The sequence below is a fragment of the Rhipicephalus microplus genome, chromosome X (assembly GCF_043290135.1).
Source record: "Rhipicephalus microplus isolate Deutch F79 chromosome X, USDA_Rmic, whole genome shotgun sequence".
Taxonomy (NCBI): domain Eukaryota; kingdom Metazoa; phylum Arthropoda; class Arachnida; order Ixodida; family Ixodidae; genus Rhipicephalus; species Rhipicephalus microplus.
In genome coordinates, this window is record NC_134710.1 from 357,031,504 (window position 1) to 357,052,690 (window position 21,187).

The following is a 21,187-nucleotide window of genomic DNA, read 5'->3' on the forward strand; positions in this document are numbered from 1 at the left end:
CTTCTAAGAAGCATTTTATCTCAATTTTTGTTATAGGGTTCAAAGACAGTCTTGTCTTGTCTTGTCACCTAAAATATCTTGCCGCAGACCCACAAGGTGTATTGGTAAAAAAGAGATCAATATTGAAATACAACGCTTGTAAAAAACTATGAATGTATTTTAAGTTTTGTTATAAGGTACAGTGTGGCCAATCCCCCTTGTGGGTATGAGCCTAGATCTTTTATGAGAAGACTGTTACAATGGCATCCTCTTCTGGGCCATCGCCACGTCCCCGGTCGTTGGCGTCAATCTCATCATTCGTGCCCAGGATCCCAACATGGCGGCGAACCCGCCAAGGCATCCTCAAAACTCCACCGGGCTTCTTCAGCCTGCCCAGAAGGCACTCCGCAAAAACTCTGCGGTTTCAGGTGGACGAGACGGGCGGCGACCTGGCGTCTGGTGTGCGCCGCCAACATCGAACCCCAGCACAGAATATGGCGGAGGCGGAGAGTCTTCATGTCCTCACAAGTACCACAGTTCCTACGACTTCTGAGAACAGCGATTCCTCCTCCTCCCCTACAACCTCGAGCGAGCCCAGCTCTGAGGATAAGCGGAACCGAAGGTACTGTTTGCGAGCTCCCTGCTTACCAATCAATTAGTTTTTACGTGACCTCAATTTTTTGCAGAAACTTCCGGCAGGCAGCATAAAAAGTCACAGCTTTGCCGCAAAGACGAAGCAAATAACGCGATAGCAACATATTGAAAAAGGCAAGCAGATCAAAACGCGCCCCACGTTTCTCACGTACAAATGACGCACGAAACGCACTCACAGGTACAGATTAACGCACATAAGCATCTCAGTTGTTCGCTGTGTCTGAAAAACATGCCCGTTTCGCGCCCGTTTCGCGAACGTAGATTGTGCTACCATTGCAGTTACATATGTGCGCCTGGTAACTACAACAAAGTCGCCCAAGGACAGCGAAGGTGTGCGATAGTCCCCACGGCCAGATAAGCAAGCGTACGCTTAAGCATCCAACCTGCCCCCTCTCCGCTGCGCAAAGTACGCCTGGTAGAAGATAGCGCGCGCCGCCGCGTCGTGACGATGTGGTGACGCATGCTGATTGCGCCATCTAGCTGGTAATTCTGAAAACATGATAGTCCCGCACGCCGAATTCTTTTTCTGGATTATTTTAGGGGCAAAGGTTCTCTTAGTCTAACCATCTCATATGTCATGCGTAACCGAAAGAAAGGACGTGAGAGAGAAAAAAAGCAGTATCTTCCGCCCAGTATAACAGATGGCGCTGCCTCATAAAAGTACATACAAACTGCAGTTGAGTGAGGATATTCTAGACGGTGCTGTACCGCTACTCTTTCATTGGCTGCTGCGCGGGCTGTGCTTGGGTACGCGGAGAACAAGTGCCTCTCTCAGTGTCCTGAATAGTCGCCGTACGTGGCGGATTGATCATAGGGCATAGACGAAGCAGATGTGGCAGGTGCGTTAAAGACGTTGCACTCGGCTTCCTTGGCTCGCGTCTCGTCAGTGTTACCCGTGCGCCGTCTGCAATCTTAAACGCGATCAGACGCAGAGACGCATGCACGGACTGACGGAGACACGGACGGATGACGGATGGATGCTTTGCTCCCAGTCATCATCATTCACTCCGTGGATATGCGGTGATTGTGGTTTGTGTGTTTCATATATATATATATATATATATATATATATATATATATATATATATATATATATATATATATATAAGGGAAAGAAGTGTATACGTAAGGGCTCGTTTTTTCCGTGTTTTCACACAATATTAATGAGATACAGACAGTGTTGCCAAGAAATGTATAGTGAATGTTATTAGGACCAATGGAAATTTAAATGAAAAGAAAGAAAAGTGAGTGAAAAAATAACCAGCCGTGAGCAGGAATCCAACCTACGACCTTCAAATAACACGTTTGATGCTCTAACCACTGAGCTTTCACAGCGGCCTTCCCTCCATCCACTTTTTGGGGTTTATATGTGAATTTAGAAGTAGGAGTGTCGGTCAGCGCCATCTAAAAGCCAAGCGACGAGTGTGAAACACTCTTTTATGCGCATGTGTGGCGTCACGTAGCACGTGAACTTATTACGAGTGGGCAGCTGATCAATAGTCCCTCGAATACAACCTAATGACGCCAAGTCTGCCAGTACGAGACCCTCGTTAATGAATAAGGGAACAAGGGCGAGCATCGAAGACGTTATTCGAAGGTCGTAGGTTCGATTGCTGTTCACGGCTGGTTATTTTTTCACCCACTTTTCTTTCTTCTTATAAATATAATCATAAATATATATATATATATATATATATATATATATATATATATATATATATATATATATATATATATATATATATATATATATATATATATATATATATATATATATATATATATATACGTCTAGGTTCACTTATAAACGCAAAAAAAGTGAATGGAGGGAAGGCCGCCGTGATAGCTCAGTGGTTAGAGCATCGAACGCGTTATTCGAAGGTCGTAGATTCGATTACTGCTCACGGTAGGTTAAGGTTATTTTTTCACCCACTTTTCTTTCTTCTTGTTCACGTTACATCTGTTCTAATATCTTCCCCTATACATTCCGTGGTATTATTGTCTGTTAGATCTCATTAATATTGCGTCAAAACACGAAAAAACGAGCCCTTAGGTATACACTTCTTTCCCTTATATATATATATATATATACATCGGCTGCATTTCCGATGGAGGCGGAAATGTTGTAGGCCTGTGTACTCAGATTTGGGTGCACGTTAAAGAACCCCAGGTGGTCGAAATTTCCGGAGCCCTCCACTACGGCGTCTCTCATAATCATCAGTGGTTTTGGGATGTTAAACCCCACATATCAATCAATATATATATATATATATATATATATATATATATATATATATATATATATATATATATATATATATATATATATATATATATATATATATATATATATATATACACGATCAGTGACGCGGATGCCGATGCCTGCAGCAAAATCAAGTCGAGAGTGTATATATAATAGACCCTTTTGAAAAGGAAGTCTGGCTACCTTGACAGTCGGCACGTCAGCCACGTTTTGGCCGTGGCGTGATTTCGGATTGTAGTTTCGGTTTTTGTAAAGGCTGGTGGAAGGTCATTCGCGCTGTGAGTGCATCATTCTAACTTTATATCACCGTTCGTCATGGCAGTCGAACACGTGTTTTGGTCAAGAAAACTTAGCGTCATTCCGAATGGCTTCTCGCAAAGGCGATTTTGCCTCGGAGAAGCTTGCCTCGGAGAAGTGCTTGGAGCAGACTTTTGTGAGGCGGTTCACAGTGAAGTGCTTGCCTCGATCTCTTTCAATGGCAACAATTCATTTTTAAGGCAAGGATCCTTCGGGAACCTGAGGAATGAAGCCTGCAGAAATATATAAAAACGCTGTTAACTTCAAACACAGACTAAGTGTTACAAAGACTGCTGACCTATATCAGCGTTCAGAATAGTTAACTGCACCCAAATGGTTCTAAGAGGACAGTGACTCTTATCAGCTGGTGCTTTGAAAAACTTCAATACACGCTTGCAACATGGTTGTTCATAAATTATATACATGTCTTCTAAGAAAAGATGACTTGAGCCTAAATGGTTATTAGCACCACTTGTAGGGCTTCTACAGGTTGATATTGCATTTTTATTTTATCCTGTCAAATTGTTTTTCTCATTTTTTGTTTTGTTCCTACATCAAAAGTGGGGTCAAAGACCACGCGATGCCCTACTGGCTTTTAGCTTATGGTCTTCAACACTGATTGTACATATACTGATATAAAGTGAGATTTTATTTGAGCGTGCACGCTGAAAAATTTGGACCGTGCAGTACCAATGCAAAGTGTAGCTGCAGTTACTGTAGTAACACATAATGTGATAGAAAGTTTTAGAAGCTTTAGAAAGTTTAGAAGTGACAGCATATTTCATGTTACTCCTGAAATCAGTACAAACACAAATGTATTCGCGTTGTGCACCACCTCATATGAACGGCTGTGCTTAGTTTTTTCAGTCAGAAATTTTTCAAGAGATAGCTTGAGGTTCAATCATACTTTGTATATGTTCGTTTGTGCAGTGATTTGTAAGTGTGCATGTACATATACTGATTCAAAACTAAAACTTTGGGAAGTTTAGTACCCCTCTAACCAGCCAACCAACCCCTTCCCCGTCACAAATGTTAAGTGTAAAGCATGTATACATGCCGGTATTTACACACAGCACCAGAATAAGCGATTGAAAGGTTAAAACAAACGGAGGCCTATCCTGACAGCTAGGCGATTATGCTTGTTGCTCCCGCGTTCGGTAACAATCGCCAGAGGTCTCGCAGAATTTTCAGCACGTAACCTGTCTCTAGAAGGTACCTTAGGTTCGAAAACACGGTACTTCAGTGATATTTATCGATTTAACTTAGCTGAACAAGCGACCAATGCGCGTATTTCGGCACTATTTTCAAACAATTAGTGGTGCCTGTGCTGTAAAGCTGCTGCTCCAAACCATTACTTTATGGGCTCATTAGTAAGGGTATTGCGTTCGCAAGGCTACGAGGGCGCACGCATGATAGATAGATATGTGGGGTGTAACATCCCAAAACCACCATATGATTATGAAAGACGCCGTAGTGAAGAGCTCCGGAAATTTTGACCATCCGTGGTTCTTTAACGTGCACCCAAATCTGAGCACATGGGCCCACAACATTTCCGCTTCCAACGGGAATGCAGCCACCGCAGCCGGGATTTGATCCCGTGACCTGCGGGTCAGCAGCCGAGTACCTTAGCCACTATACCACCGCGCCAGGGCACCTACGGCTTGAAGTAAGCCAACTAAGCACTACGATCGCTCTAGGAGTAAGACGCCATTTTTAACAGATGTTATGTGGCTGAACTAATAAAAGAAACATATACGCGTGCTACAGCAACGCAGTTACTTGGCTCGTATATTGGTAGATGTACCGAAGGGCTTGCGAGATTGTCGAAGAAGATATGCGGGAGCAGAACGTGAATTTGTAGATGAAGTAAGGCATCGTTGTGGACGTCTCCTTTTCTCCGTGTCAATAATTGAAGAACAAGAAAAAAAAGGAAGGGGGGAGCAGTGGGGAAAGCTATCACTATGCGCGTTTCGTTAAGGTGTGCATGAAATAACCACTTTGCATTCCGCTCGCTTGATCATTTGAATTAAACTTTAACGTGACCCTTGATAGTTTCAAGCTGTCTCGAGCCGTCCCTTTCTGTCTGCCTTTCCAGGGGAATCAAGCGCTGCCATTCTCCATCTCCACGATGTGGCCGCCGGAACAACAGCGCCCACGAGCTGGGAAGAGCGGTGCCGTACTGGATGCCCGAGGAGATCCACCATTACTTCACCAACTACAACAACGACGAAGAGGAGAGTGGAGGCAGAGCCGAGAACGCGACCAACGCCAGTGCGTCAGCCTTGCAGCAGATTGGCCTCGAACGGCCACTGCAGTACGATGACAACGCTCACAACTGGAAGCGATCCGCCAAGCAGCCGCACTGCGTGCTGGCAGCTCTCTGCTTTGTCACCGTGTTCACACTCATCCTCGCAGCCATGTCGTCTGACTTCTACTACAGTCTGCTATATGGTGCCAAAGGGTACGTATGTATCTATTCGCTCCACTGTGCAGCTTGAAATACGCGCACACGCGATTAAAACAGAACGGGACACCACAAGGACTCTCCATGTCTGTGTTCTTCTTAGCCGCTGTTTGATCATTGCAATAACAATGATACAGAAATTTCAAGCACATTTTTTTTTCGTATCCATCGCTATCACGTTCCATATGAATTCGAAATTTATAACATCGTAACATCTTTGTGTGAACGGAAGATTGTGAAGGCTGGTGACGGCGTTTCTCATAATCGTATGGTGGTTTTGAAACGTTAAACCCCACATATCAATCAATCAAGCCTGGTGACGGGCGCGGCTCAATAGGAATAAGATCCGCCACGGTGGTATAGTGGCTAAGGTACTCGGCTGCTGACCCGCAGGTCGCGGGATCAAATCCCGGCTGTGGCGGCTGCATTTCCGATGGAGGCGGAAATGTTGTAGGCCCGTGTACTCAGATTTGGGGGCACGTTAAATAACCCCAGGTGGTCGAAATTTCCGGAGCCCTCCACTACGGCGTCTCTCATAATCATATGGTGGTTTTGGGACGTTAAACCCCACAAGTCAATCAATCAATCAATAGAAATAAAACACGCCGGCCTGCTTCCTTGAACGAAGTAACATGAAGTGCGGCCAGTATACAGACTGCTTCGCTTAGCAGCAGCTGCGAACTCAGATAAAAACGGCTTTTTCGCGTGTGCTATCTTTTCAGACGTCAGTAGACAGCTGTTACTTATGTACATTGGCGCGCGATACGAAGATTATCGCTTGAGCGTTGACCTGCCCAACGTCTCAGGGGCCTAGCGGCACGTTTCGAAACTGTGAAAATCAAGATTGGGCATTCTTCACTCTTTCGTAGGCTGTTCCATGCAACAACAATCGCCCCCTCAGCGAACCCTTTCTTTCTACTGTGAGCCATCTATTCATTGCGATCGAGTATATTTTTTTGTGGGCTGTTGTCTCCGCAGGTGATTACAGATTGCTGGTGAAAACGTCTTAAAGCTGCTGTTTGGCACTGCTTCGTTTATCCAGCTTCCTAAGACTGGAGTAATCGCAGCTTAAGGAACAGCAAAAAGGCTGAGTGAAACTTCTGTGATACCACCCTCTCCTAGAAAGAGTATTCTTGGACGTGGCGCTGTTGTTCTCGGCTGACGCTTGCGCGATAACCGTCATATCACTCGTGACAGTACTTACTACTCCCAGCGCTTTGATGCTACAGCATGAAAACCGCTTCGTTTTCCGGAGGAGCCGTGATGCCTCAAGACAGCATTTTGTGAAGTTTCGCGAGATCCAATCTTTAAAGAGTTATAGCTGCTATAGCTTTAAAATAAAATTCTCATTTGTTGCAATCGCATTCATTCCTTCGACCTTGCGGCGAAAATGAGTATTTTTTTCGTTATACCCAAGTGAAGGAAGGATCCCTTTATTGTTTTTTTTCTTTGATATATACAAGCGCTCTGCTTTGTACATTATTAAATTATTTGCGCAATCATATAAGCGAGGTATCACGCATTAAGAGAGCTTCAAAGGATTATATTTCGCACTCACCAAAGGTTAGTGGTACGGGCTAAGCTCCGACTTCTTCGGCCGTCCTCCAGTGCATCGTTGAGCTTTTCAATACCACAAGGGTGCAGTGTAATATTGCAATAAACATGTACTGGTATTATAGCAGGTTTATTGCGGCTGTTGAGGTGGTTGGATCTATAGGTTCTCGAGTTTTTAGGAATCGTGGTATCACACGCTGAAGTGGGCTCATTCAGAATAAGGTCCAAGGTGTCACAAAAATCCTCGCTGCTAGTGGCTTACATTTCCTTCTCTGGTAAGCCGATAAACGGCAAACGCAAAGAAATTTGCACACTAATTGAAGCTAACTGACAACCATCACCAGTAAGCATATATAGGCGAGCGCACTAGGGGGGTATGATGCCGACCACCCCCAAAATCATCTGAAGGGAGCGCAAATTCTGCACCATGTCTTTCCTCGGTCGGACCTTTCCCGTCGTGATTTAATGCGCAGGAACAGATTGCGCACGTTTTTTTTTTTGTCAAATATAGTGAACAATGGGCACTGAAACTACCTTTTAATAACCCCGCCAATCCGGCAATCAATCTCAGGTCTTTGTGAGAAGCAAGTCATCACATCATTTTCATTTCTTTTTGCGTCTAATCTGGAGTTTTTTTTTTCTTTAAAGTCGACCAAAAAGGTCATTTGTTCCCCTCCCCCCTTTATATGGAGAATCCTGCGCAAGCTTAACGTTGGTAAGGGCCGATATTGAAATGCTGCTGGTATATTCTTCCGGCGTGGAATGACGACCATTCACTAACGCGAAGATCCTGGCGTTGATCAGAATACGGGAATACTGATGCGCACTGCATCGATGCGCTTCAGCCGCTCCGCTCGCAGGTTACATGCCGTGATGTCGCACATGTAATTACATCGCTCTAATTACTAAAACAACAGGCAACACTGAAATGGCGATTGATGTTGTTTTAGAAAAAAAATCACCGCCCGAGCACTCCCTACAAATGATTAACCATCGAATTCCGCAACGTGCGGCTCTGGTGTTCAGCAGTGGATTGAACCCGACGTGGCACTGAAGCGTTTCACAATGTCTGGTAACATGTTCCAGCTTCTTAATGAGATCAGACACACCTCTCGCTCGGGTTTCTCACAATGTTTATTTCACGTACCACACATTGTGACTCGCATGATCACGGTCGTGGAGAAATGTACTGTGTAAATCACAATGGTTGTTCTCGAACCACAAACGGTCACAAACGTCGCGGCCGAGGCCAATGCGCCGCTGGAGAAACTCCAGCCGAAGGCGGGGTTCACCCCAGCCCACACGCTCCGGCAATCATTGCATAAACGCCGCGTTGTTGCTAGCGTCTGACATGACGAGCCAACTCGGCGACGAGTTTTCAGGAGAAACTGTTCCGCACGGGTTCGGCACCACGGCTGCGTCACTCACAAGGCAGCCAGTGGCAACCGTTCTTGGGAACAACGTCACTGATAGCACAGCCAATGAAGACCACTCACGACACCAATGCCGAACGAAGTTTCGTTTCTCCTAGCCATATACAGCTTTTGCTGTAAAAAAACCTCGAGATTAATACTTGTCGCGCCGTTGCCCGCAACGCGTATCACGTTTTAACGTCGGCAGGGTGGAGCTCATTGTCCACCGCAAGCTTGCAAGTCTGGAAGTATATTGTAATCGTAAACTCTCCTTTTGCTGCTATTTTTAATGCAAGAACTTATAAAGCATTCCAATATTTTCGAAAAACCTTTATTCACACTTTCATTGCTGTTATTGTCATCATGTTTCCGTCTATATTAGGTTGCCTCCGAATTCCTTTCTGTGCAATCCTATACTCAGTTTTGAACTCATTTACGGGCATGGTACAAAATAAGTGCCAATAGCTGTCGAGCGAGTGGCAGGCTAATTAAAGCAGCTTTCTGTGCATATGCGAGTGATTCAGCTGCGTCAATACACAGATAAAAAGGAGAGTACCAGTCACGAATACATTGAAGCAACGTCGTCTCCTTTCGGGAATTATTTTCGTTACCTACGATTAACTCCTACCACAGCGACCTGCTTGATTCATAAGTATAAGCTTTTGTACACAGTGAAAAACCAGCCAAAACAAGTGGAAAGTAGGCTGTATTTGAGTAACAAGCTTTAAGAAAATTTCAGAGAGCAGCAAAAAAAAAGACAAACAAAAAACACACAAGGAAAGCAAGTGCCTTCATAGTGTTTCATCAAAGCGCTTCTCATCCAAAGTTAAAATAGAAACCTACTGGCCAAAGCCTAAGTTACAGAGAAGCGTATCTTGCTGTAACTTCAAATGGACATATATAATGTTCAGATGAACATATAACGAATAGCGATGTTCAAACGCTATTTTTGAAATCGCACCTCAAATGCGTTTTCTCGGAAGCACCGTATACGTTTCTTGGGTGGTCATATACGATGACGTGGAATTGGTTTTTGACATGGTGGCGGCTAGTGTCTCTCACGGGCATATTTTCAACGGGGTCCTTACACTTTTTAAAATAGTAATCTAATGATTTCTAAAGACGTTCATTGCCTCACAAAATGCCACAAAAAAATTTCGAATTCGTCAAGTACTTGCGGAGTTACAGTTGTTTGTCGCATGCTGGAATACCTTTCTATCCTCCCGATCAACACACTAAAAGCTAAGTAAGGAGGGATGGCACGGGCCATCCCTCCTTACTCAGTAGAAGATACGTCACGCCACGTCATGAGCTTGAGCCCTTTTTCTTCTTTTTTTCTTCGAGCGAACGGCTTACCTTTAGTGTGGTCGCGGGCGCGTGGGTGGGCATGTGGCAGCCTCTCGTGGCCACCACGGTAACTATGAAGCAGCGATATTTAAATCACCCAATGGTCGTAAATTGGGGCACGTAGCAGGATTATTTTGGTGCATTAAATAATTTATCGAGAAAAGATAGAATGATTTCTCGCTACTCTGAGAATTATTAGTAAGTTCTAGGCCACTTGCTGCTCTACAATATTTGACTCACGTATTCTCAAGAGCCTCGACTCCCTATTGGCAGTGTTTTCAAACCTATTGAAAAAATTCGGCAGGCCCCAAGTATCTTAAGGGTCGACATTATGCAAAACATGTGGATGGTGGGTGACTGAGTGGTATTTTTTTTATCGAGTGAAACGTTATGACCAGGAACTAAACAAATGTAGAAAGGCACGCAGGCATACGTTCAACAGCTGCATATGGTTTATATAACCAGTTTACGGTTGCGTAACGATGCCAACAGCAACATGGATATTAGAAACACCATAAGCCGTAAGCTGATATGAAGCGCTGGTTACTCGGCTTCTCACACGCAGGTCGTGGGATCGAATCCCGGCTGCGACGGCTGCATTTCCGATGGAGGCGGAATTGTTGTAGGCCCGTGTACTCAGATTTGCGTGCACGTTAAAAAACCCCAGGGGGTCGAAATTTCCGGAGTCCTCTACTACGGCGTCTCTCATATTCATATGGTGGTTTCGGGACGTTAAACCCCACGTATCAATCATATCAATGAAGTGCTGGTGCTTGCGCTGGAGCTTGCGAGGCTGGTAGCCCTGAACACTGCAACATACGTCAACTTTAGAGGGTGATGCCTAACTACAATTGACGCTAATCTGACATGACGGCTTTACCATAGTAATACATATAATATGTTCATAAAATTGCATAACCCAGCACTGAATTCATTAAAGTAGCTTGCTCGGAACAAATGGGGATGAAAAAGACACAAGAACAAGCGCAAAAATGGCTTTATTACATAAACAGATTGCTTTTTCAGATCAAGAGATTTCACTACTGTCTGCGTATCTATCATGACATTGTCTTTTCGTTTGGTCAGTGTACGTGCCTTTTATGTGATTTCGCGTGTGCATGTGTGTCTGGTCAACATTATCTGATGCATTGTAATCTAGAGCGATTCTTGTGATGGTGTGCTCTCTGGAAAAACAGCGCAGAGCACATTTATTTTTAAGTAAGTGTTTTTTTTTAATAATTCAGTTGTTAGATTGTCCTGTCCGTGTGTTTCCTTTGGTAATCTCCGTTTGTTCCGCGCAAAGTACTTCCACAGATCTGTCCCAACTTGACCGGCTAGCAGTTATGCTCGAGCACTAAAACCACACTGGATATTTAACGTCCATTAGCGTCTAATTCATAGGTAGTTCCAGACCTGGCGTGACTCTGTGGATGGACACTTGACTGTCCCGCAGAATTCTAGGGTTAGATTTTTGCTGGGACCAACACATTTATTCTTTGCAGTCATCCGGGCGCTGCTGATGTCAGCTTCTTTTAACGCTCATGCATTTAAATTACCCATGTGTGTTTTCATTATTCCTGGGTAGAGACAGTTTTCATCACCTGTGGCACATATCCGCATACCAGTGGACAATACCCGCCCATGGGTATGTCCCACTGTGAAAATCCCACACTACGGGATTGAGACATTATTCATGCCATGACCAGCTAATAATATTCGTCAAACCATCTTGCCCTCCCATAATAATTCTGGTTTACGCCAACTTAAGGGGGATATCACGAGAGCACCCAGACGTGGGCGGCTAGATAGTTAGATTCGCAGATATAGATGCTCAAAGTGTCTGCCGTAGTCAAATAAATGCTTGCATTTAAAACTGTCACATGACTTTTTTATTTTTTATTTACTGGCTCACGGCAGTGAGCAGGCGTTTCAAGCGGCTTCTTTTAACTGCTCAGGGACGAGAGGACAGCCGCGGTGGCAGTTGCCGGTGGTGCCGACGGCAAAGATGCACCTCCGGGAAGTGAGTCGGGCAGCCCGGACTCGAAAGAAAAGAATAAAGGCAAAACAAGAGTAACTAAAAAGAAGAGAGTCCTGCCTGCACAGAACACGTTGTCAGACGAAGAGGGAGCACTTGGTGAAGAAGAAAATGACGATGACGATCAGGCCGGTGTACATGAAGCGGGAGCCAAAGCAAGAACGGAGGTCGAGGAACTCCACAGAGTGAAGCGTACGCGATCGACGGTCTCTGCGAGCCCTGCAAACCCAACCGAAAATGCGACGGAAGGTGTGCTCGACATCAGCAAGGTGGAGGGCATCTCATTGGAAAGTTCGGTAAGATTTAAAATGTCGACATTATTCTTTGGTCGGAATTCACAGAACATGCATACCAATACAACTATTCGTAAGAAGTTGTGTCTTCCAAGTGGCACGAAGCCGTGTTCTCGTAGATAGCGGTTGGCCAATGACAGGTATTTTACAAGCATATATATATATATATATATATATATATATATATATATATATATATATATATATATATATATATAGCGAATTGGCTTCCACTTGTCCTCTTGAAATCAACTTGGCTGGTCAGAACCACTGATTGTCTTATGTTTTTCAAACTTATAGTAAACCTGTTGACTACGCCCTTCTCATTTGAACTGTGTTCTCTTTCGTAAGTTATCAATTTCTGTGTACTTACAAAGAGTACAGCACAAGTAATGAAAAACGTAAAAACTAATAGAAATAGTAAAGTGACTTAAATGGCCAGAAAGTGTAGTCGCTGTCCTTATTCGGATTTGAGAAAGCGCGCAGCCCATTTAAGGTGTAGAACAAACAACCGACGTTTTATTGTATACATACTACACAGAATGGTGGGCAAGTTAACAAAGAGGTAGAGACAAAACTTTATTTTTTGCGTTTACTGGGTTCAAGGGAGGCGATGGTCAGGAAACGAGCCCCACCGGAGCCCCTCTTCCTCAGGCGGCGGCGAGACCTTAGGTGTTGCACGCGTCTTCGGCCAGCCGGACTGCCCAGAACAGGCTGAGGCTGCATGCGGAGAATTGGGCATTGTGATAAATTTAGGAAGCCTGAAGGCTTTGAATCAGCTGTTGCGCAAGATAGAAAGAGAATCTCAGATACATGCGTTTATCTTTAGTAATATTCCTTGATCGAACACAGTAAAACTGCCGGTAAATTTTAGCCCCATTGTCTGGCCGTGTAAGTCCAAATTCGAGGAAAATTAGCCGCCCTGATTCCCCTGCAGCCAGGTTTCCACGTGGCTGAGCACATAACCGACCCAAGCACACCTGATTCGTTTTTTTTTCTGTTGGACGCCACATCTGACGTCTGCCAGGCCTGAGGGCTTACCGATGTGGCCATGGCTTCATGCATGCCACCTTCCCTGCGCGCATAGTGTTGAGGGCCGCGTTTCGAAGGCGCGACGCAACAGTTAAGCGAGTAGCATAGAAAAACAAACGCCCTCACGGTTATCGAGACCTGTGTCCTTTCTTCAATGAGTGTTATCTGTTAAAACGTGATATCTGTACACGTAACTTGCTTGCTACTGTTTACTGTAACTGATATGTCCTCTGACGTTAACTTTTTTGACATTGTTGACTGCCATCAATGCTTTGTTTTAGGACGAAGTAGCTATACCTTTAAATGTAAATAGCATCTATTTAACTTGCACGAGGGACTTGAGATAGACGATATATTTCACCGGTGACGTAACTCTCATAGGCGTGTCAGTGACATAGGCTCAGAGCATTGGTGCACTAGCCAAACAAAAAAAAGAGAAATGTTACAACGGTAATATTCCTACCTTTCATCCTCTACGTCTGAACGCTGATGCTGTAACCACTACGTCACAGATGCATCCTTCGTCATCCCGAATCATCATCATCATCTTCTTCTTCTTCATTATCGTGACTACGTACACTTCAGGACAATGGCCTCTCCCATGTCCTGCCAGTCAACTCGGTCCTGTGCTTGCTGCTTCCACTTTATACCCGCAAACTTACTAATCTCTTCTGCCCACTTAACTCTCTCTCTCCCCCTAACCCGCTTTCCTTCGCCCAGTCTGTTACCCTTAATGACCAGCGGTTATCCTGCCTACGCGCTACATGCCCGGCCCATGTCCATTCCCTTTTCTTGATTTCAACCACGATTTCCTTAACCTCAGGCTGTTCCCTGATTCACTCTGCTCTCTTCTTGTCTCAGGTGGTCTAAATTTCCGGAGCCCTCCACTACGGCGTCTCTCATAATCATATGGTGGTTTTGGGACGTAAAACCCCACATATCAATCAATCAATCTCTTCTTGTCTGTTAAGGTTACACCTATCATTTTCCTTTCTACACTCACTGCGTCGTCATCTATTTAGGCTGTACCCTCTTTGTAAGACTCCGGGTTTGTGTTCCATCGTGAAGTACCGGCAAGAGGCAGCTGTTGTATACCTTTCGGAATAGAGCACCTCTATTCTTGTCCTGGGAACAAGCAAGCGCGTACATACGCTTGGAGATGTTTAAAACGCTTGATTGATTGACAAATGTGTGGGTTTTCCCGCCCCTGAACCATGATATAATTATGAGAGACACCGTAGTAAAGGGCTCCGGAAATTTCGACTACCTGGGGTTCTTTAACGTGCACCCACATATGAGCACACGGGCCTACAACATATTTCGCCTCCACCGAAAATGCAACCGCCGCAGTCGGCATTCAATCGCGCGATCAGCAGGTCAGCAGCCGAGTACCTTAGCCACTATACCACGGCGGCGGGGCTTTTTTTTTTTTTAGAACGCTAGTGGTTTCCTCAGGAATTGCTTTCGTGCAAGCCAGCACGTTCCGACGCGTGGCGCGTTTTCACAATGCCTACCATGCGTCTCAAAGTGGGCGTTATGCTATCTGCCATGACGATAATGCTATGGTTACACGCAGGCAAAGACGAAATCCGCCTGCGGAACACCGCTGTTCGTGTACTGTGCGAGTCGCCGACACGAGTTCTACTACAGACGCTCGGTAAACGCCTGCGTATCCATTTCATCGGACAAAGTAGTGGTCTGCAACCGCAGCCCCAACAAGTTCTCGACGAGGGAAAGCTGTCGGCAACAGTGTATAGAGACAGAACGACCAGCCAAGCAGTGCCAAACCCGAGCCTTGTTCTCAGAGTGCACCCAGTAAGAGCATTTTCTTTCGTTTTTTGACGCTATAATCAAAGCCCACTAACGGCGCCGGTGGCGCTGTTGCGTCACTAGGAAATTCTAGTGGCCTTCAGCCAGTACACGTTGTTGAGTTCTATTCTGCCTACCCTCTGTCTCAACATCACAAGTTTGTCTATGAAAACGGTGTTTTCTACGAATGAGCTCATAAAGAAAACGAATATATTTAAACTATTCTATCAAACTTAAGCGCCGCCACAATATCTGGCACACAAACTTTTCTTTTTTCTGATCTGTCGAGCATAGGCAGAGTTATCATACTGAATGTGCGCGTCGTCTTTCATTCGTTTTGCACGTGAACACTTACAAAAACTGGATGTAGGTGTGCACTCGATTGCCTACAATCTCTCACCTACACTGTTGCTTAAATTATAATATTCGAGATGCTTCTTAGTTAACAAACACATATGTAATTAAGAAAATTGCAACAAATATTCTACCTTCTCCAAGCGACGACAAGCAAAATTACATCGTTCGTAGATTTTACCCCATTTTGGTACTAGTTACGGGGAACGCCTGTTCTGTATGTCTGCTTGTTGTATCATCTTTCACGAAAAAAAATTGTCTTAGGAAAGACTCTAAAATGTGTCCAAGCAATATAAAATTGATGGCATCAAAACTTTACTAAATTTTTCGTAAGATGGCACTCAATGGAACGTACGTTGATTGCTCATTGGTGATTAAATTTGCTGATGCAGGTTAGAAGACCTATACCTTTCGGCGCCTGTAACAAAATTTTGATGGAGGGGCGATGCTGTAGACACATGTGTTTATCCTTAAAAGCACGTTAGAGATTCCAAGGAGTCTAAATTTTCGGAGTCCACCACTGCGGCGTCTCTGATAGTCATATCGCCTTTTTGGGACGTAAGGCCCGAACTATTATTAAGATTTTCGAGCACGCGAGATATAAAAATTCTAGAATATAAAAGTATTGCATGGGCATGCCTACATACTCAACAAATATGAAATAAAGTATTGCTATAGTTTCGCAAACAAGCATGTCAGTCAAAACAATGTCGAGATAAATCATGTCGCTGGAAATGTGCATGTCGGCTATAAAAAAATTTTGCTATACTCAACTTGCATCTCAAAACACATTCGTACACTATATTCTACACTAGGCAATCTTTAGGCTAGGAAAAGTGACATTCTTTCATATTTTAGGCAGTGCGAAAGACAGAAGCTTAAGGCAATGAAGACCCTAAATTAAGGCGCCAAACTGACATGTCAGAGGTGTTATTGTGAACCCCAAGTATTTTATACACAAAAACAACCTCTCGCAGGGACATACTTGCCACCTTTACATATGAAGAGGGACTTCACAGTTGATAGGGTTGGTAGAAAGTAATGAAATGCAAGAATCATGATTTTTCTTCATGTGTAGTGCCTCTATGATTTCGCACTCGTTTTTTTTTTCATGTGCCATAAGATTACATTCGCTTCTTGAAAGCACTTTTTTTTCCAGAATGATCAGAAGACCGAAGCACCGATGGGGAACCATTAAAGTTATTAGTATTCCGTCGCAACCTATTGTTGAGACATGCGCTAGTTTGGCCAATGTATTTTTTACACAAGCGAGCGTGATGTTGTGAACAGCAACAAGCGCAAGAAACAAAGCGGTTATGGTGATTCACAGCGGAAACTTTCCATCCCGACCTTCCTTTATTCCTATCAACCATAGTCCAAACCCCTCGAACTTTGTTTCGAGCAGAAAATACAACGTTTACACCAAATCACTTTCCAATCCCATGGCAATCTTCTTAAACAGGTCGTGCAACATTTGTTCAAGTAACCATCCAATGCCTTAACGAAAAGAGAGTAATTGGCTCACGAATCAAACAATACAAAAAAAAACTTCTTTAGAATCTATCAAGCACGGGTGGGTTAGAGATCTGTCGCACGCTGTAATTCATTTCTGCCTTCTCTCGTCCCGACGAGAGCTATGTAAGTTAAGCAGGGAGGGATGTCACGGAGAAAAGACGCCACGCACGTGTCATGACCATGAGTACCTTTTCTTTTTTGAACGCGAAGCATTTCTTAGCGTACTTCGGTGACTTTCCCCTTATCTATCTATCTATCTATCTATCTATCTATCTATCTATCTATCTATCTATCTATCTATCTATCTATCTATCTATTTATCTATCTATCTATCTATCTATCTATCTATCTATCTATCTATCTATCTATCTATCTATCTATCTGCGACTTTAAGCTCCCCCTGTCGTTTCGATAATGGGATCATTACTCAAATAAGTATGGCGTAACATGACTGTATGAAGAGCCTAAATTATCAGTCATAACACGGAAATTATGAAATGTACGTCACGAATGTCATGACCTACATGTCATGGTCTTGCTGCTCTTGCCGTGGTTTCATTCATACAACATATTCCAAAACTGGTATGACAGGACATCACTGCATGGAGAACACAAGTGACATGCCCTAGCGTTGAAATCATCACATGCATGTCATGTAGGTCGTAACTACACGCCACGCTCATGATCCGCTCGTGGTCGTTTCGCTAGCTTCACATATTACGTGACGTGAATGCATGACAAAGGTATATGACTGGTGCTAACATGATAATCATGGCATGCATATCATGTAAGAGAATGACTACATGCTACGCTCATGATGCGCTTGCGGCTGTTTTGGTAGCTTCAGATATACCAAATTTGATGTTACGTGACGCGAACGGGCGACGAGGTAAATAAAACGTCCAAGCATGATAATCATGACATGCGTGTCATGTAAAACATAACTACATGCTGCGCTCATAGCGCGCTTGTGGCCATTCGGCAAGCTTCACATATACCAAATTTGGTATTACGTGACGTCATTGGACGACGAACACAAGTGCCAGACACAAACATAATATTCATGACTTGAAAGTCATGTACGGCATAATATACACGCCACGCTCATGGTGCGCTTGCAGCCGCTTCGCTAGCTTAGTAGGCATCGAGTGACGCCACTGTAATGCGAACATGAATTACAGGTTTTAACATGCAAATCACAACATGCATGTTATGTGCGGCATGATTTACATGTCACGCTTATGGTGCCCTTGCGGCCGCTTCGCTAGCTAGATATGCAACTTATCAGCCTATGTATACCACTGCTGGTGCTGGTACTGCAAACATTAGTCGTTCGCCCCGCCGCGGTGGTCTAGTGGCTAAGGTACTCGGCTGCTGACCCGCAGGGCGCGGGTTCGAATCCCGGCTGCGGCGGCTGCATTTCCGATGGAGGCGGAAATGTTGTAGGCCCGTGTGCTCAGATTTGGGTGCACGTTAAAGAACCCCAGGTGGTCTAAATTTCCGGAGCCCTCCACTACGGCGTCTCTCATAATCATATAGTGGTTTTGGGACGTTAAACCCCACATATCAATCAATCAATCAAACATTAGTCGTTCCGTCGTTACGCGACTATGAACGACATATTTGCATCTTATCTAGAAACGTGAGTGCGCAGAACATTTCTACTTGTGTTTACCGTGTACTATGTCCGTTCGCTTCGTAACGTTGCGCTAATTTTAAAGTGACATATCAACCTTCCCCATTCGTGCTTCGCATATCATTGATTCCCACTGTTCATGGGATCTGCCAAATTGTTTCCTTTGTTTTACTTTGGAAGGCACTGCTTGCTATCAGTGTGATCGCGAGCACGCGTTGGGCACGTGGTAGCCTCCCGCGGCTGCATTGGTAGCTATACACTTTGGGATCAGCCAGTGGCCCGGAATTTGGGTATATGGCATCATATGCAGAAATAATGCGCAACGTTTTTTAGCTGCCTTGAAGAATGATTGCTGACTATACCCATTTTGCGCTTTATGTTTGGTATACGCGCGTTCTCAGGAGCCCTGGCTACCGATCGGTAGCGTTTTTTGACCATGCTTAAAAAGAGTTGCAGTGCCAGTTTAGGGCGATTGGAAAGAGTTTGCACATATGGCATCCCGAGTAAGTTCTTTCACTAAGTATTTGAGCGACAATCAAACGCTTGGCCGGCTGGTTCTTTTCCCGCCTGACAATAAGTGTGGCTGGTTTTTAGGTAGCTACAATGCACCAGACTTTAGCAGCTTGCAGAAGTCATGTTTGTTTTTATGTGGTTGTAGGCCAGCATGCTCGAAAGTCGCTGTTTCTTTTTAAATATATTTTTCCTTAACTAAACGAAAACGGGGAACGAACATACGGCCTATTTTCATGGATATCGTATTGAGTGATATCGTGCTGCTTGTGAACTAATTAGGGAGGCGGAAATGTCGTAGGCCCGTGTGCTCAGATTTGGGTGCACGTTAAAGAACCCCAGGTGGTCAAAATTTCCGGAGCCCTCCACTACGGCGTCACTCATAATCATATGGTGGTATTGGGACGTTAAACCCCACAAATCAATCAATCAATCATTGTGAAATAATTGGCGCAATTTCACAATGATCGGTAACCACACTAGTTAATCAACCTGGAGGCGAAGACACTTCCAAATTTACGCAACAACATACCGTGGCGTCATGGGTTTTGATAGCCTCTGCGAGAGACTACGTTAATGTTATTCACTGAAAATGGAATACGTTGTGTTTTGATGAACACAAAGTTATAATATATAGTTCTTTAGTTTAACGTTACGACAAATGGCATGATTATGAAAGGCTCCGCAGTGAACGAATTTCGAGCATCTGAGATGCTTTAACATACACATAAACCTACACGGGCCTCATGTATTCTCGCATTCATAGAAAATGCAGCTGGAATTGCATCCCGCGACCTGCAATTCAACAGTCGGTGGCCTTAACCATACCTAATATCACCGTGGCGGGTACACGCAAAGGATTAACATAGTAATTTTTCAAAAACCTTCAATAAACTGATGTGAACAAAATACTCAAAGAGACTTTGAAATCTGTTATGTGTCATAAGTTTCATGTGCTGAAGTTTATGCGCAAAACTCGAACACGAGACCTTGGCCATTATTTCATCTTCTAATAATTAACCTATCATGGCGAACTTCTTGACAGTATAAGTTTTAAAGAATAGTTTAGCTGTGTACACTCAATCAGTGTTTTGCATTAGTGTTCTGTTTACCTGCTTTCATCAACTTGCGTCAACAACCCGGAAGACTATCATAAAGATTTTCCTTTTTTTTTCTTTGCAGACAAGATGTGGTGGAAATCTGGTGGTACTACGACGGCAAGCGATGCCAGCGCTGGTCTTTCCCATCTGGACAATGTCCAGTGAATGCGAGCAACGTTTTCACATCATTCATGGACTGCTCGCGTCGCTGTGACCTCGACGAGGGCGACGTCCACCAGAAGGACAAAGACGGCCAGCGCAAGCTCTGTCGCATGCCCCCGACGGACGTGTGCGGGACGGAGCAGCTTCGCTTTCCGTACTTCGCCTACGTAAGCGAGGCGTCGAACGGCCGAAGTGTACGGCGTTGTCACTCCATGGCTGCGACCAACCAAATGAAACATCGCTGCCTGGCAGGACCAAATCGCTTCCAGAGCGTCAGGGCCTGCCGTACAACCTGCGGAGCCAGCGGATAGAGAACGTGTGGCTCTGCCGGCGCGCACACATTCTTCGAGTGTCAGCTTATGTCTTGCTTTATCTCTCTATGACTATTCGCCCAACAGTTGATTTTTGTCTTGCTTATTCTATTGGTAAGGCACGCAGTTTTTTTTTTTTCAGAGAGAATAAAGAAACCGAACAGACCTAACACATTCCACAAATAATTGGTAATATTATTTCTCAGACCTCTGATGCAGCTTTTGTTTTCTGTTCTTGTTTCGCTTTTTTCAGGCTGGTTGCTCATAAAAACAATTATGCAGGTCTTTATATGGAAGAATAATGGCTATTTGGGCTAGTTGGTTGGAATTCATGGTAATAAGGCTTGCAGCGCGAGCACGAAGGTGCTAGAAAAAACGTGAAACGAAAGGCGACACAAGGAAAGCAAAGAGGACAACACGAGCACTGACTACCAACTGAATTTTATTTTTTGCAGCA

The 21,187-nt window shown here is 44.3% G+C and overlaps 1 protein-coding gene across 1 annotated transcript; it reads left to right on the top strand.

The window, feature by feature from the left end:
- The first annotated feature begins 239 nt into the window (after nucleotides 1-239).
- On the top strand, nucleotides 240-20,890 carry LOC142775356 (uncharacterized). Its single transcript, XM_075876723.1, has 5 exons — nucleotides 240-601; nucleotides 5,292-5,657; nucleotides 11,929-12,304; nucleotides 14,910-15,148; nucleotides 20,340-20,890. Exons 1-5 carry the CDS (start codon nucleotides 240-242, stop codon nucleotides 20,728-20,730), a joined length of 1,734 nt encoding a protein of 577 aa, XP_075732838.1. The 3' UTR covers nucleotides 20,731-20,890.
- The last annotated feature ends 297 nt before the right edge of the window (nucleotides 20,891-21,187 follow it).